Source organism: Aethalodelphis obliquidens, unplaced genomic scaffold (assembly GCF_003676395.1).
Source record: "Aethalodelphis obliquidens isolate GAN/ISIS:26980383/991018 unplaced genomic scaffold, ASM367639v1 scaffold48, whole genome shotgun sequence".
In the NCBI taxonomy this organism is placed as follows: domain Eukaryota; kingdom Metazoa; phylum Chordata; class Mammalia; order Artiodactyla; family Delphinidae; genus Aethalodelphis; species Aethalodelphis obliquidens.
The window spans coordinates 12694790-12707834 of record NW_020837992.1 but is presented as its reverse complement, the minus strand read 5'-3'; the positions used below and the strand labels follow the sequence as shown (position 1 = coordinate 12707834).

Sequence of the window (13045 nt, the reverse complement as noted above, 5' to 3'; positions counted from 1 at the left end):
TACTTGTTTTCAATTTACCATTGTAACATGTTCTATATTATTATTCTACTGCTTGCTTTATTGAGTCAACATTTAGCCATTTTATACATATATTCAGTTTATTCATTTTAACTACCATATACATATTCTACATTTTATTTATACATTTCCCTGTGTATGGACATTCATGTTCTTGTTTGTTTTGTCTTTCTACATTTTCTTCTTTTCTTTTTCTTGGTTTTAGAAATGGCTTTTCAGGGAATATCTTTTTTTTTTTTTTTTTTTTTTTTTTTTGTTTTGTGGGCCCCCCCCCGCTGTGGCCTCTCCCGTTGCGGAGCTGTGGCCTCTCCCGTTGCGGAGCACAGGCTCCGGACGCGCAGGCTCAGCGGCCATGGCTCACAGGCCCAGCCGCTCAGCGGCATGTGGGATCCTCCCGGACCAGGGCACGAACCCGTGTCTCCTGCATCGGCAGGCGGACTCTCAACCACTGTGCCACCAGGGAAGCCCATCAGGGAATATCTTTTTATCTCTCTTTGTATGCATATGCATGTTTCTTTGCGACTTGCACCTAGAACCCCAATTTCTAGTTAGAATGAATTACTATTTTCACCTTTGTAGACCGTGCTTAACTGCCTTCTGAAGGGGCAATCCTGATTTACCTTCCATCAACAGAATATAAGTGTACCTTTTGCCACATTATAATCACTGCATGGTGTTGACTGACTTAAAATTTTTTGCCATTCGTCTGGATGTGAAATGGTGTCTTGCAACTGTCTTACTTTTCACGTGACTGAACTCTAGTGAGCCTGGAATGTTTTCCCTTGTTTGTTGGCCATTTGTGTTATCTGTGAATTGCCTCTTTAAACCTGCTGCAATGTACTGGTGACTTGTTTCTCTTTTTCTTATTGAATGTAGAAATTTGGTTTTTGTTCTCAATAACAATCCTTTGTTTGTTGTACGTGTTGAAAATATCTTCTCTCAGTCTACTCCTAGCCTTTCAGGTTTATGTATGGTGTCTGGTTGTACAGAATTTAAAAATTTCTATGTAGCTCAAGGTGTTAATCTATTATTTTTTTAGATTTCTGCTTTAGGAAGATCATAAACAGAACTCCAATGTTTTATTGCAATTTTTAAGTTTGTTTTCACATTTTGGATTTTAATACATCTGAATTTTTATTTTGTGTATGGTATTAGGTAGTGCTCTAATTTTATTTGTTTTTTTTCCCATGTGGAGAGCCACTTGCCCAGCACCATTTTGGAATAGTCAGTCCTTTCCTGACTTTTTGTAACACCATCTCTGATATTGCATGTTGAGTTCTCATACATGCTTAAGTCTTTTTTTTGAAGGGGGGGGTTCCATCTTTAACTGTTTATCTATTTGTCTGTCTCTGGGCCCATAGCACACTTTGTCTTAGCTTACGAGAAATCTTGATAGTAAGTAGGTCTATTTGACCTCCTCCCTGTTAAAGTTATTTTAGTACAATTAACATAATAACATTTTTATATGTAGATCTGGTTTACCTAACTATATAAGAGGAATATATTCAGTATATATCTGAGAATGGCATATATACCTTTTTTTGCCTTTATTTTAGGATACTAAACTTTTAAATAAAGCATTGTAGAAAAAAGCAATAATGTGTTCAGAGTATATTTAAAGTTTATTAAACTATACATTTGCTTTGTAAAGTTGCAACTTAGCAAAGCAGAGAGATGTACAATTATTTGACGATGTCAGGCCCTTACATTAGATTTAAATGTAAAAGAAAACTGATTTGGTATTTGTAAGAACATCATACAGAATACTCAAGACAATTTTGATAATTATGAAAATTCCTGACTTTTAAGGTGTATAGAAATGACATTATAGATGGGAGAATGGTTTGAAAAAGAGCTTGCAGAGTAGTAATTTCACATTGAATTGTAGCTGCGTAGGGGATATTTAAATCCTCATACTTTATGGTCTACTCTCTGGTTTCTTTCTTTTAGACACACGTTCCTTCCTTCTGGTTCAATGAAGATCACTGAGACCCGCGTTTCAGATAGTGGGATGTATCTTTGCGTTGCCACAAATATTGCTGGGAACGTGACTCAGTCTGTTAAATTAAATGTCCATGGTGAGTTTTGAAATGAAGGCATATGCTATGGCATATACTGGCCACAGGGAGACCTATTGTCCCAGTTTCTTTGATAATTAACCTCAAATTGTATAGAGAGTAATTATAGAAAAATTTTCTAAAATCTGAGACTTGTGATTTCCTTTCAGTTACTCTGAAATCTTTATCTGCCATCTGTAAACAACTCTCCCCTTTTTCCTCAGATGCACAGTATTAAAATTTTGGATCTCAATTTTACTAGATGTCTACAGTCACTTATGACTATTGTGGATACACCATAAAAAAAGAAAATGTGTTTAGACCGGTGGCTTCTTGTTGAAGTGAATGTGAATGCCCAAGGAAGAACTTAATAGCATATAAATGGTCATTTTCAATGTTTGTAGAGCTCAGCCACTGAAAACATTCTGCTCCTGGGATTCTTTAACTACTTTAAAACTCTCTAGGTAGTCTGCTTTCTTCTCTCAATTTGCCATAGTCTATCTATTGATAATTACTCATTCATTCAACACATGCTTAGTGAGCGCGTGCTGTAAGCCACACATTCAAATATCAGAAGAAATTTTCTCAAATAGTTTTGACCTGATTTCACTCTCAGATCAGTCACTGCAGTAGCGTCCTCTTGACTGTGGGATATGAAATCCAATGAGAGTTCTGTCATTTACTAGCATTAGGCATATTACCTCCCCTCGTCTATATTTAATTTTCTCTTTCATAAAATGATGATAATAATACAGGCATATCTTGGAGATATTACTGTTTTAGTTCCAGACCATCTCAATGAGGCAAATATGGCAATAAAGTCAGTCACACAAATTTTTTGGTTTCCCAGTGCCTATAAAAGTTATGCTTACACTGTACTGTAGTCCATTAAGTGTGCAATAGCATTCTGTCTTTTAAAATAATGTACATACCTTAATTTAAAAATACTTTATAGCTAAAAAATGCTAACCGTCATTTGACAATGCAGGGTTGCCGTAAAACTTCAATTTGTAAAAATTGCAATATCTGTGAAGTGCGATGAACCAAAGCACAATAAAATAAAATAAAGTATGCCTGTACTATCAAACTTAAAAGTTTGTTGTAAGGGAAAACCTTTAGAATATACTGGTTAAATATTAAGTCTTAACAAAAGGACAGAGGAATGGGGTTTGTTAGGGAAGTAAAGTACATAAATTCTAATCATATTCTTATGAGTCAACTTGATTATAGTTCATAATGCTTGTATGTGGAACGCAATCCTACTTGCCAGTGTTTTGATAAATTATCTCATTTAAATTTCTGAAGGAATGTAGATAAAGGGAAATAATAGAGGCTTTATCTTGATTTTCTTCTCTGAAATTAACAAAAGCTTTTATTAGAAATATTTCGTACTGTCTGGCTAAACCTTCCACAAAGAGAACAAAAACTAAGAATACATGGAGAGAAATGCTTTTTGTTTTGCTCACTTAGATGATAGAAATTAACTGGATTGCCATTTAAGAGGGCTTTAAACCTTAAGTTATTTACATATTATAAGAAATCTGACATCATTAAATGCTTACTTTTCCTCGAGTTTGGAATGAGGAGTTTTATATTCATTATTTCCCATAACCCTTGCAGTGTATTGGTATTGAAGAGGTTATTTTGCCTAGATTATCAAGGAAACAGGCCTCAGGAAATTCACTGAATTGCCCTAGATCACACAGCTAGTTAAGTGGCCTGAGCCTGGATCCAAATCCTGAGATTATTCCACTGTCTTACGCTGCCTCTTGGTAAGGAGCTCTCATTTAAAGTGAGAAAAGGAGGAATTTTTTAAAACTTGGATTATTAATACTCAGTTGCTGTTTCCAGTGCCTCCAAAGATACAGCGTGGCCCTACAGTTATGAAGGTCCAAGTTGGTCAAAGAGTGGACATTCCATGCAGTGCTCAAGGGACACCTCTTCCTGTAATCACCTGGTTTACAGGTGGAAGCGCCATTTTGGTTGATGGACTGCAGCATATTAGTCATCCAGATGGAACATTCAGCATCGAACAAGCTGTGCTCTCCGATGCTGGCATATATACATGTGTCGCTACTAACATAGCAGGCAGTGATGAGACGGAGATAACGCTACATGTCCAAGGTGATTTTTGGCCTAGGAAAATATTTGTACAGTGGGGGAAAAACCCTGGAGTCTATACAGAATATATAGTCTTGGATGGTCTTGGATCACTTTCAGAAGATTTCTATATAACTTTTATGACTCTCTAGTTAACTTTGAAAGGAGAATCATTCCAGAAAGAAATGAAACTATACATTACAAAACTGTTTACCTTTGAAAATGGAGTTGCCCTGGATGATGTAGACAGTGGAAACAATCCTAGATAAGTGCCTCACCCCCTATTTTTGGTTTGGAAGAAATTGTGGGCAGAGTGGGTTGGAGTAGGATTTACCTCACAGTGGTAATTTGCACTCAATATTAATCCCTAGAAATCGAGGTCCACTGTTCCCTGTAATGATGTAGGCCTTATTTTGAGGGTTTAAATATTAATCCTTGGGGACTTCCCTGGCGGTCCAGTGGTTAGGGCTCCAAGCCTCCACTGCAGGGGGGCATGGGTTCGATCTCTGGTCAAGGAACTAAGAACCTACAGGCCACGTGTCACGGCCAGAAAAAAAAAAAAAAAAAGATGAATCTTTACTCCTTCAAGCAACAGGTGTTTATCAAGTTCCTGACAGGCGTCTGTCATGATCTGGGCAGAGAGGAGGAAATAGTGACAAAGGTAAAACACCTGCTCTCGTGAGCGGTTCTGTAAGTAGGCAGAAAGCAAGCAAGTACAGATCGTGAGACGTGCTGTGTAGAAAATTAAAACAGGGTGATGCTCCCAGCAGTTGGCTACTTTAGATTGAATTGTCGTGTAGGACTTCTCTGAGGAGATAATATTTATAGTGAAATCTTGTTGACTGGCGGGAACCAGCCATGTCCAATCAGGAGGAAAAGCACTCCTGTCAGAGAGGATACCATTGCCAAGGTAGGAATAGAGAAGCAGGTGTCATACTTAGCCTCAGAAGAGTTCGATATTGCCCAAGGAAAGCCTGTGATAATGCATTTCTTTTTCTAACAGAACCACCTACGCTGGAAGATCTAGAGCCTCCGTATAACACTCCATTCCAAGAAAGAGTGGCCAGTCAACGCATTGCATTTCCATGTCCTGCAAAAGGTATGGAATACTCGGACGCATGGGCATTGGCATAATGTTGTATTCTTCCAGAATTCTATATTGAACCCCAAACATCATAAAATTCTACTTGTCAGTCCTCGTTATAACATTTGGGCATAATGGAAACTAATCCCTCTTTCAAATAACAACTACGTTGAATAGGTATTTTTCCCTCCCAGGTGTTTTATTTCCTTCACTGGAGATACCTTCTGTTTTTTCAAACTTGCCTTATCTAGCATGTTTTCCAGGTCGTTCATGCTTCTTCCTGTTACTTCTTGTAGTTCATTGCATTTTTGACAAGAATTCTCTTTAAAATGTGACAGATAGGGCTATTCAAACTTTGCATATTTATCTCAGTCAGGGGTATAAATTAAGGCAATCCCCTTGTTTGTTCTAGATACTTCTTTTCTAAAAACCTCTTTCTAGATTTATCCTCTACTGGTAATTCTGGAGCCAGGTTGTAACTTGGCTCTCTGATGCTTGTCCAGACTCCTTCTCTCCCTGAATTTCTGGGTTTTCTATCCCACCATGTTTCCTGGCAGGAGATTGTTATTCTCTCTCCTCTAGAGGATGTGAAAAAGGCACTGTCACTATCACCTTACTCTGGATGCCCAATAGATGGTTAAGAACATCTTTTCTTTTGCATATGCGTTCATCTGCAATGACTCAAATGAGTCTGTAGCAGTTCTGGCAAAGACCAAGCAGTATTCTTTCCATGACCTCCTGGAGGGCTCCATGCCACTGGTAGCATTAGTGCTCCCACATGTAACTCTTAACTCTCCTGTCCCTGGAGACAGTGGCAGTTGAAGGTCCTTAAGCCTGTCTCTGTTACTGTAGCAAGATTTTGCCTCTCTTAACAGCATTAAAAGAAAGATAACTTTAACAAGATTTTCAGATATCTAAAGAATTGTCAGTAACTATTCCTGGAGCCAGTGGGGAGGGAGGCAAGGCCTGGAGAATGATCCTTGAGAAAGGTTTAAGTTCAGCTGAGTTCTGTGGGTGCTTACTACTGATGGAGCCCTGCCAGTGGCACTATTGTTCAGTACTCTCCGCTGAATCCCTGACTCCCAAGCTGGCTTGGACTTCCCTTTTCCATTTTGAAATACCACCTCTTCCTAGTACTCTATTCTCACCGGGGGTAGAATTCTTGAGTTCATTTAAAATAGCTAGATGCCTTTTCATTTTATTTGCCATGAATTTCATCTTGACCATGGTTGTTCTACCATTTAGAAATAAAATAGAACACAGTTTCTTTCTTTTGCTTGTTCATTTACTTTTTCATTTATTAACTTAACAAATATTAACTGAGAAGTTTGAGAACCACATAAAAGAATGAGTAAGATGTAAGGAAATGATGATAACCCCCTTTTTTCCTTGACAACATGAACAACTGCAGTCCATCAGTTTTCTCTTCTCTTCCTCATCAGTCAGCATCTTACTATGAGGATGATGAAATAGGCGAATATTTTTGTTTTATTTTTTCCCATAAGTATAGTCATTTTATTAGTTCATAGTCATTCATAGTCAATCACAGTCATTTTTATAATTCCTTAACTCAATTTGAGTTTAACCTAAATGACACATTCTATGTATTCCTGCCATTCTCTTGTACTTAGATATATGACCATTCTTTAATATTTTTATTATGCTTTAATATAAGATTATTAGCCACGTCTTATACAATTATATTAATTTTATTGAATGTGCTTTTTTGATTTTTATAGAGATTAAGTAAAATGTGAAAGTACTTAGAATAGTACCTGGCACATTGTTTGCTAAATAAATATATTCTTATTATAGAGTTTACTGTTTGTCTATTTCAAGTACGTCCTTTTGGCTCCATTATGCATTTTAAGATGGTTTTTATCACTTTCATTCATGAGTTATGTAACTTCCATTCACTCTCTTGGTCATAAATAAATTGAGGAAAGCAGTTCTGCTCACTGCTTTCTCAGCTTTCTTTTCAGTATAAAAAGTCAAGAAATAATCTATTGCCCTCTGTTTAACAGAATGGGATCCCCAGATGTGTGGATAGTAGACGTTCCTCATCTCTGCTCTATCAGGCCTGTTTAAAATGTGACTTACGAAGCATCATTTCTGTACATCATTTATGTACTCTGAGCAATCTTCATGTATATTCCTCTGATAGCATCTTGTTTTTGCTCTTCCTTTATTTTCATCCAAAAACTCTCCCCATTTCTAGTCCATTTAATTAATATAGCTTTTTTCCCCCACTAGCAGCATAAACTCACTCAAGAAAATGTTTTGCTTTGCTTACTGTCATCTGAATGTCTTGATAAAAACAACTTTAATCAAATTCTATACTACAAACCATACATCTTTTAACACTGATCAGGAATTAGAGGCATTAAATACCATAATCTCATCAAAATCCCATGCCAGGAGCAGTATCTTCAAAGAAGCATAGTACCTAAGGGTACATGTTATAATCATAACAAATTTTATTCCTCCTCAAGATATTTGCTATTTAATAGTGACTTCTAATTTTGTTGTAAAATATCACAAAGCTTTAATTTCTTATTTAGGTACCCCCAAACCAACCATCAAATGGTTGTGGAATGGTAGAGAGCTGACAGCCAGAGATCCTGGTATTTCTATATTAGAAGATGGTACCTTGTTGGTTATTGCTTCTGTTACGCCATATGACAATGGGGAGTACATTTGTGTGGCAGTCAATGAAGCGGGAACCACAGAAAGAAAATATAACCTCAAAGTCCATGGTAAATACAGACAGAAATGCTAAAATCGTGTAACTGAATATGTGACATTTTCAGATTCTTTTATATATGTTATTCTTTCAGTCTAGTGTTATTTAATATTTATGTGAATAGACGTGTTATCGACCAGAAAAGTAGTGGTCTAACTGCATTTATTGATTTATTTTTTATCACTGAAAGTTCAAATGGTAGAAAAAGATACATAGTCAGAAGTCCCCTGGACCTGAGCTAAGCCATCTACTTATCCTCCCTATGGGCAGGGAAGGTTGTTAGGTATATGTGTGTGTGGATGTATCTTCCCAGAGATATTTTTATGCAAAAATGAAGAAATATGAATATATATTTCACCCTCTTTTTTTTACATACAAAAAGCATTTATAGTAGACCATTATATACATTACTCCACACCTTGCCTATTTCATTAAACACTCTATCCTGGGGATTATTCAATATTCCTAACTCTTATTTATGCCTACCTAGCATCCCACCATACCATGATTTACTTAACTTTCTTCTAGTAATGATGAGCATTTGGTTTGGTACCATTTGTTTACTATTCTAAGTAATGCTTCAATGAAATCATGTATATACGGCACTTTGCACGTCAAAGGATATGTGCATTTTGAAATTTGATGGTTATTGGCTTCCAGAAACACTGGGCAATATTCATTCTCATCAGCAAAGTAGTCTCACGTAACTTGAGACTCTAGCAGTTTGCATTTTGAGCGGTATGTGAAATAAATAGGATCTCCCTTAAATTTATCCTTAATTCAAAACTCTAAAATAATAATTAAAGTAAAAATTCAATGAGTTACTTATAAATATAGTGGTCAAGACTCTTCATTTCATAATAAAAGCTGTCTTAAGTATGACCAGCCTTTCTAGCTATCAAGTATCTCAGAATTTGCTTTCTAAAGTTCTTTGGAAAGAAACTTTGTATATAATATTTATTTAAAACTATCTAACTACAACTTCTCACTTTTTGCAGTTCCTCCAGTAATTAAAGATAAAGAACAAGTAACAAATGTGTCCGTGTTGGTCAACCAGCTGACCAGTCTCATTTGTGAAGTTGAAGGTACTCCATCTCCCATCATTATGTGGTATAAAGATGATGTCCAGGTAAATGGAGACATCCAAGTATGCATAGGTCCTTGCCTCTCCCTCTGAAGTAAATCATTCAAATGTGACTTTCTTATTAATAATAGTATAAAAATTTTACTTCAAGTTTTAATTATGCATTTTTATTAGGATTGGAAATAACACTGACCCTTTTGGCCTTAAAAGGTGACTGAAAGCAGCACTATTCAGATTGTGAGCAATGGGAAGATATTAAAGCTCTTCAAAGCCACTCCAGAGGATGCAGGAAGATATTCCTGCAAAGCAATTAATACTGCAGGCACGTCTCAAAAGTATTTTAACATCGATGTGCTAGGTAAGGAAAACATTCTTTTAAAAAACTGCAGTTCAGATGCATTTCTTATATAGGACAGCATTAATTGTATTAAAGAGTAAAGAGGTGAAAAATAAATTGATAGGAGAAATATCATTCATTTTATTCTATTATTACCTTTGTCTTCAATATTGGTTAATCAGAACCATGTGATATAGAAAGTGTATAGGTATTTGTTATTATCATATAGCGATGTCTATGGGTACTTGGTACTGTCTTGTACAGAAAATACTAAATTACTGCTCTTGTTAGTTTCTCTAATGATGTGGTCAGGAAATTCTTTGGGAAGTAACTATACAGGATGATGCACAGTAAAATTCATTCATGTTGCCAGCATCTCCTAAAGCTGCTAGGTTGTACTTGAACTGAGGAAGGTAGTAAATTCACCCTCCCCTGCATTCTAATTAATTCCTATAACTAAACAATCTCAGCCCTGATTCTAATTAAGTGGGGAGAATGCTGAGAATGGGTAGCAGCTGTAATAAATTGGGATTTAAAACATTTAAAATGTTTTAATCATAAAATTTCTATAAGTTTAGTTTGTGAGATTATATTTGCTTATTAAAATTTACTTTGTGATAAAATGACTTCCTTCCTTTTCAATGTTTTGCTCATCGAAAGGGCATATGATTTGTAAGTCTGGAGTGGAAGTGAGGTCTGGGAATGATGCTGCATTAGAATTACCGTTCGTAAACTGCTAAAACATAAAAGTTCTCTCTCTCATAAGTCTTCTCAAAGCCTGAAGTACTTTGAATTTCCTCTGCTAAAATTACCATTATTGTATTTAAGTATAGGTTATAAAAACAAAGTGATCTTTTCTATCATTAGTCTCATTGGCATTATTTCTCTTGGCACTCATTTACTCTCATGACTTTGACTGCTGTCTGTACACTGATGACTCCCACATTTTTATCTCCAACTCAGACTTCTTCCCTGAGCTCTCAGGTGATATATCTGCTCTCCTCTACAATATCTTGGCTTGAATATCTCAGTGGCATAGAAAACTGAAAGATCTCAGTAAATGCCTGTTCTGGTCGCCTTCAGTGACCCCCATCATAGTGACCAGCACCTCCATCCATGTACTTGCTTCTGACACAACCTGGTGCTCATTCTTCCTACCTCCCTCTCCCTGACTCTGTAAATCTGTCTACATCCTGTTAAATCTGCTTCTTAATTCCATGTTAATTATAATTTATAAGCTGAATTAATGTAATAGCCTCCTAACTACTCCCCTTCATCCAGTATTTGCCACTGGAATCCGATCTTCATTCAGAAGCCCGTGTGGTCTTAAAACAAATTTGATCACAGCCCTCCCTTATTGAAACCCTTTAATGGCTGATCATTGCTCTGAAGATTAAGATCAAGCACGGTAGTGTGATATAAAGGGGGAGGATTCAAAGACCAGGGAAGTTTATGGGAGCTCTTTAATATGCTTTATAATTCCGAGAATAAAAACTAGTACAATCTTTTCACATTATATCTCATTTACAATTTTAGCATAGGAGCCCTTTAAAAGAGACAAGGGTAATATATGTCAAACAGCACTATGATAGAATTTAAACATTATAAGATTGTCATTGACTATGTCATTCATTATCTAAAACGTATAGCAGTAGTAAATTTCATTTTATGAGCTTGACTGCTCATTAATATTCTAAACTCCTTTTGTACATTGAATTAATACTCCTCAAAATGAGTTCTTTACTACTATAATTCTTCCAAGTAATTGTCTTGCTATCAAATTTTTCATGAACGTGTTCCTATGTTTAAATTTGACATTTGGGTCTGCAGATGTGATATGAAAGGGATTATTTTATGGTATTTTACTTTTAACATTAAGATCTTGTTGAAATATTATAGAAATCATTATCTTCTCTCACTCCCCACTCTTTTTGCTAAGTCATAGATTTTCATGATAAAATGTCTTTGTTCAAGTCCCACCCACCATAATAGGCACCAGCTCCCCAAGTGAAGTCTCAGTTGTCCTCAACCAGGATACCACCCTTGAATGCCAAGTCAAAGGCACTCCCTTTCCCATTATTCACTGGTTCAAAGATGGCAGGTGAGTACCTCTTCTGTATTTGTTACAAGGATCCAATTGTTTGGAAATAGATGTGGATTTTCCCCCTCTTAATTATCTTACCACATAGAATATTATTAAATGAACATGAAGGAAAAACAATATTGTTCAAAAATGGTCTCAAATTTATGAATTGTAGGACTTCATAAATGCTGGGAATTTATTTTAGAGACACAGAGGAACTCATATTTATTATACACTAAATATACACTAAGGGCTAAGAATGAAAAATGCAAGATCCAAATACAGAGATCATCTTGTCTTTACATGGAATTGTTTGAATTATTAAAAAGGAAAACTTGCTTATGACAGCAAGATGCATGCTTAAGCTAGTTTAATATATGGTCAAAAAGGAACAACCACAAAAGAGCAATTAGATGTTTCTCTTGGCCCTTGTGTATTATTATAATTTCTGAAAGCAGCTGTCTAAGACCTAAATAGCAAAGAGTAAAGGTTTTCAGTGTATAAAAGATTGTGTAAAAACTTTTTATATGTCAATAAGACAAACAACATAGAAAAATGTGTGGAGGGTATAAGCAGGCAATTGAGAAGTTATATAGTTAATCAATAAATATATTAAAAGATGCTTACCTTCAATAATTTGGAGAAGGTAAGCAAAATAATATGATTTTGTTTTTCATAGGTTAGTTTGGCAAGAAAAAGTAGAGGTTCGAAAAATATCAAGTGTTGGCTTAGAGTATGGGAAATCAGGATATAGGACTCTGATGGGACAATGTAAATTAGTACTCTGAAGGGCAATTTGTTGATATCTATTAAAATTTAAATGCTCATATGCTATAATGTAGCAATGTCACTTCTGGTGTCTAGGACAGGGAAGTCGGTCATCTGTTCTGCAGGAAGGCTTGACTCCCTGAATACTCCCTGAAACACTGAAAGCAGAAAAGTGAAAACTGCTTAAAGCTTGACATTGGGAGAGAGGATAGATGACGTATGGCATTGTCTTATTATGAAACACTGGACAGCAATTCAAAAGAGTAAGATCAGGCTATATGTACCAAAACTATCTCCATAGCTATTGTCAAGTGAAAAGTAGAACAATAATACAATACCATTTATGTATAACAACTTTAGATTCCTCTAGCAATACATTTATGGGTGAAAAATGTTTAGAAAAACATGTGGAAGAACACAAACTAAACTGACAATCGTTAAGAAGTCTAGAGAAAAGACTCACATTAGGGGTAATACAAGGAGACCTTTTCTTATTATAATGGTTTTTTGTTTGTTTCAATTTTTGTGTTACTTGCATAATTAACAATCAGTGAAATTTTTAAAGTTACTTCAATTTGAGTAGCATTATCAAGTATTCCACTTCTTTAAACAGTTAAAATGCATTAAAGTAAGGTACTTTATTCTCTTAGTTTTAGAGAACTTAAAAGAGTCATACCAAGGAATAGTATGGGATGCTACCACAGAAAATTAAATGTGTTTCCATTTAACCTTGTAGTCTGATTGGTGGCTTATTAATATAGCAGTGCATCT

The 13045-nt window shown here is 35.7% G+C and overlaps 1 protein-coding gene across 1 annotated transcript in view; it reads left to right on the top strand.

Annotated features, from left to right (window-relative positions):
• HMCN1 (hemicentin 1) overlaps nt 1–13045 on the top strand; it is a 525244-nt gene that overhangs the window by 269986 nt on the left and 242213 nt on the right. The window contains exons 23-29 of the mRNA XM_027083004.1: nt 1969–2096; nt 3927–4199; nt 5179–5274; nt 7821–8015; nt 9001–9131; nt 9297–9444; nt 11398–11524. Of these exons, the coding sequence (XP_026938805.1) occupies nt 1969–2096; nt 3927–4199; nt 5179–5274; nt 7821–8015; nt 9001–9131; nt 9297–9444; nt 11398–11524 (1098 nt within the window). The remainder of the gene's footprint in view (nt 1–1968; nt 2097–3926; nt 4200–5178; nt 5275–7820; nt 8016–9000; nt 9132–9296; nt 9445–11397; nt 11525–13045) is intronic.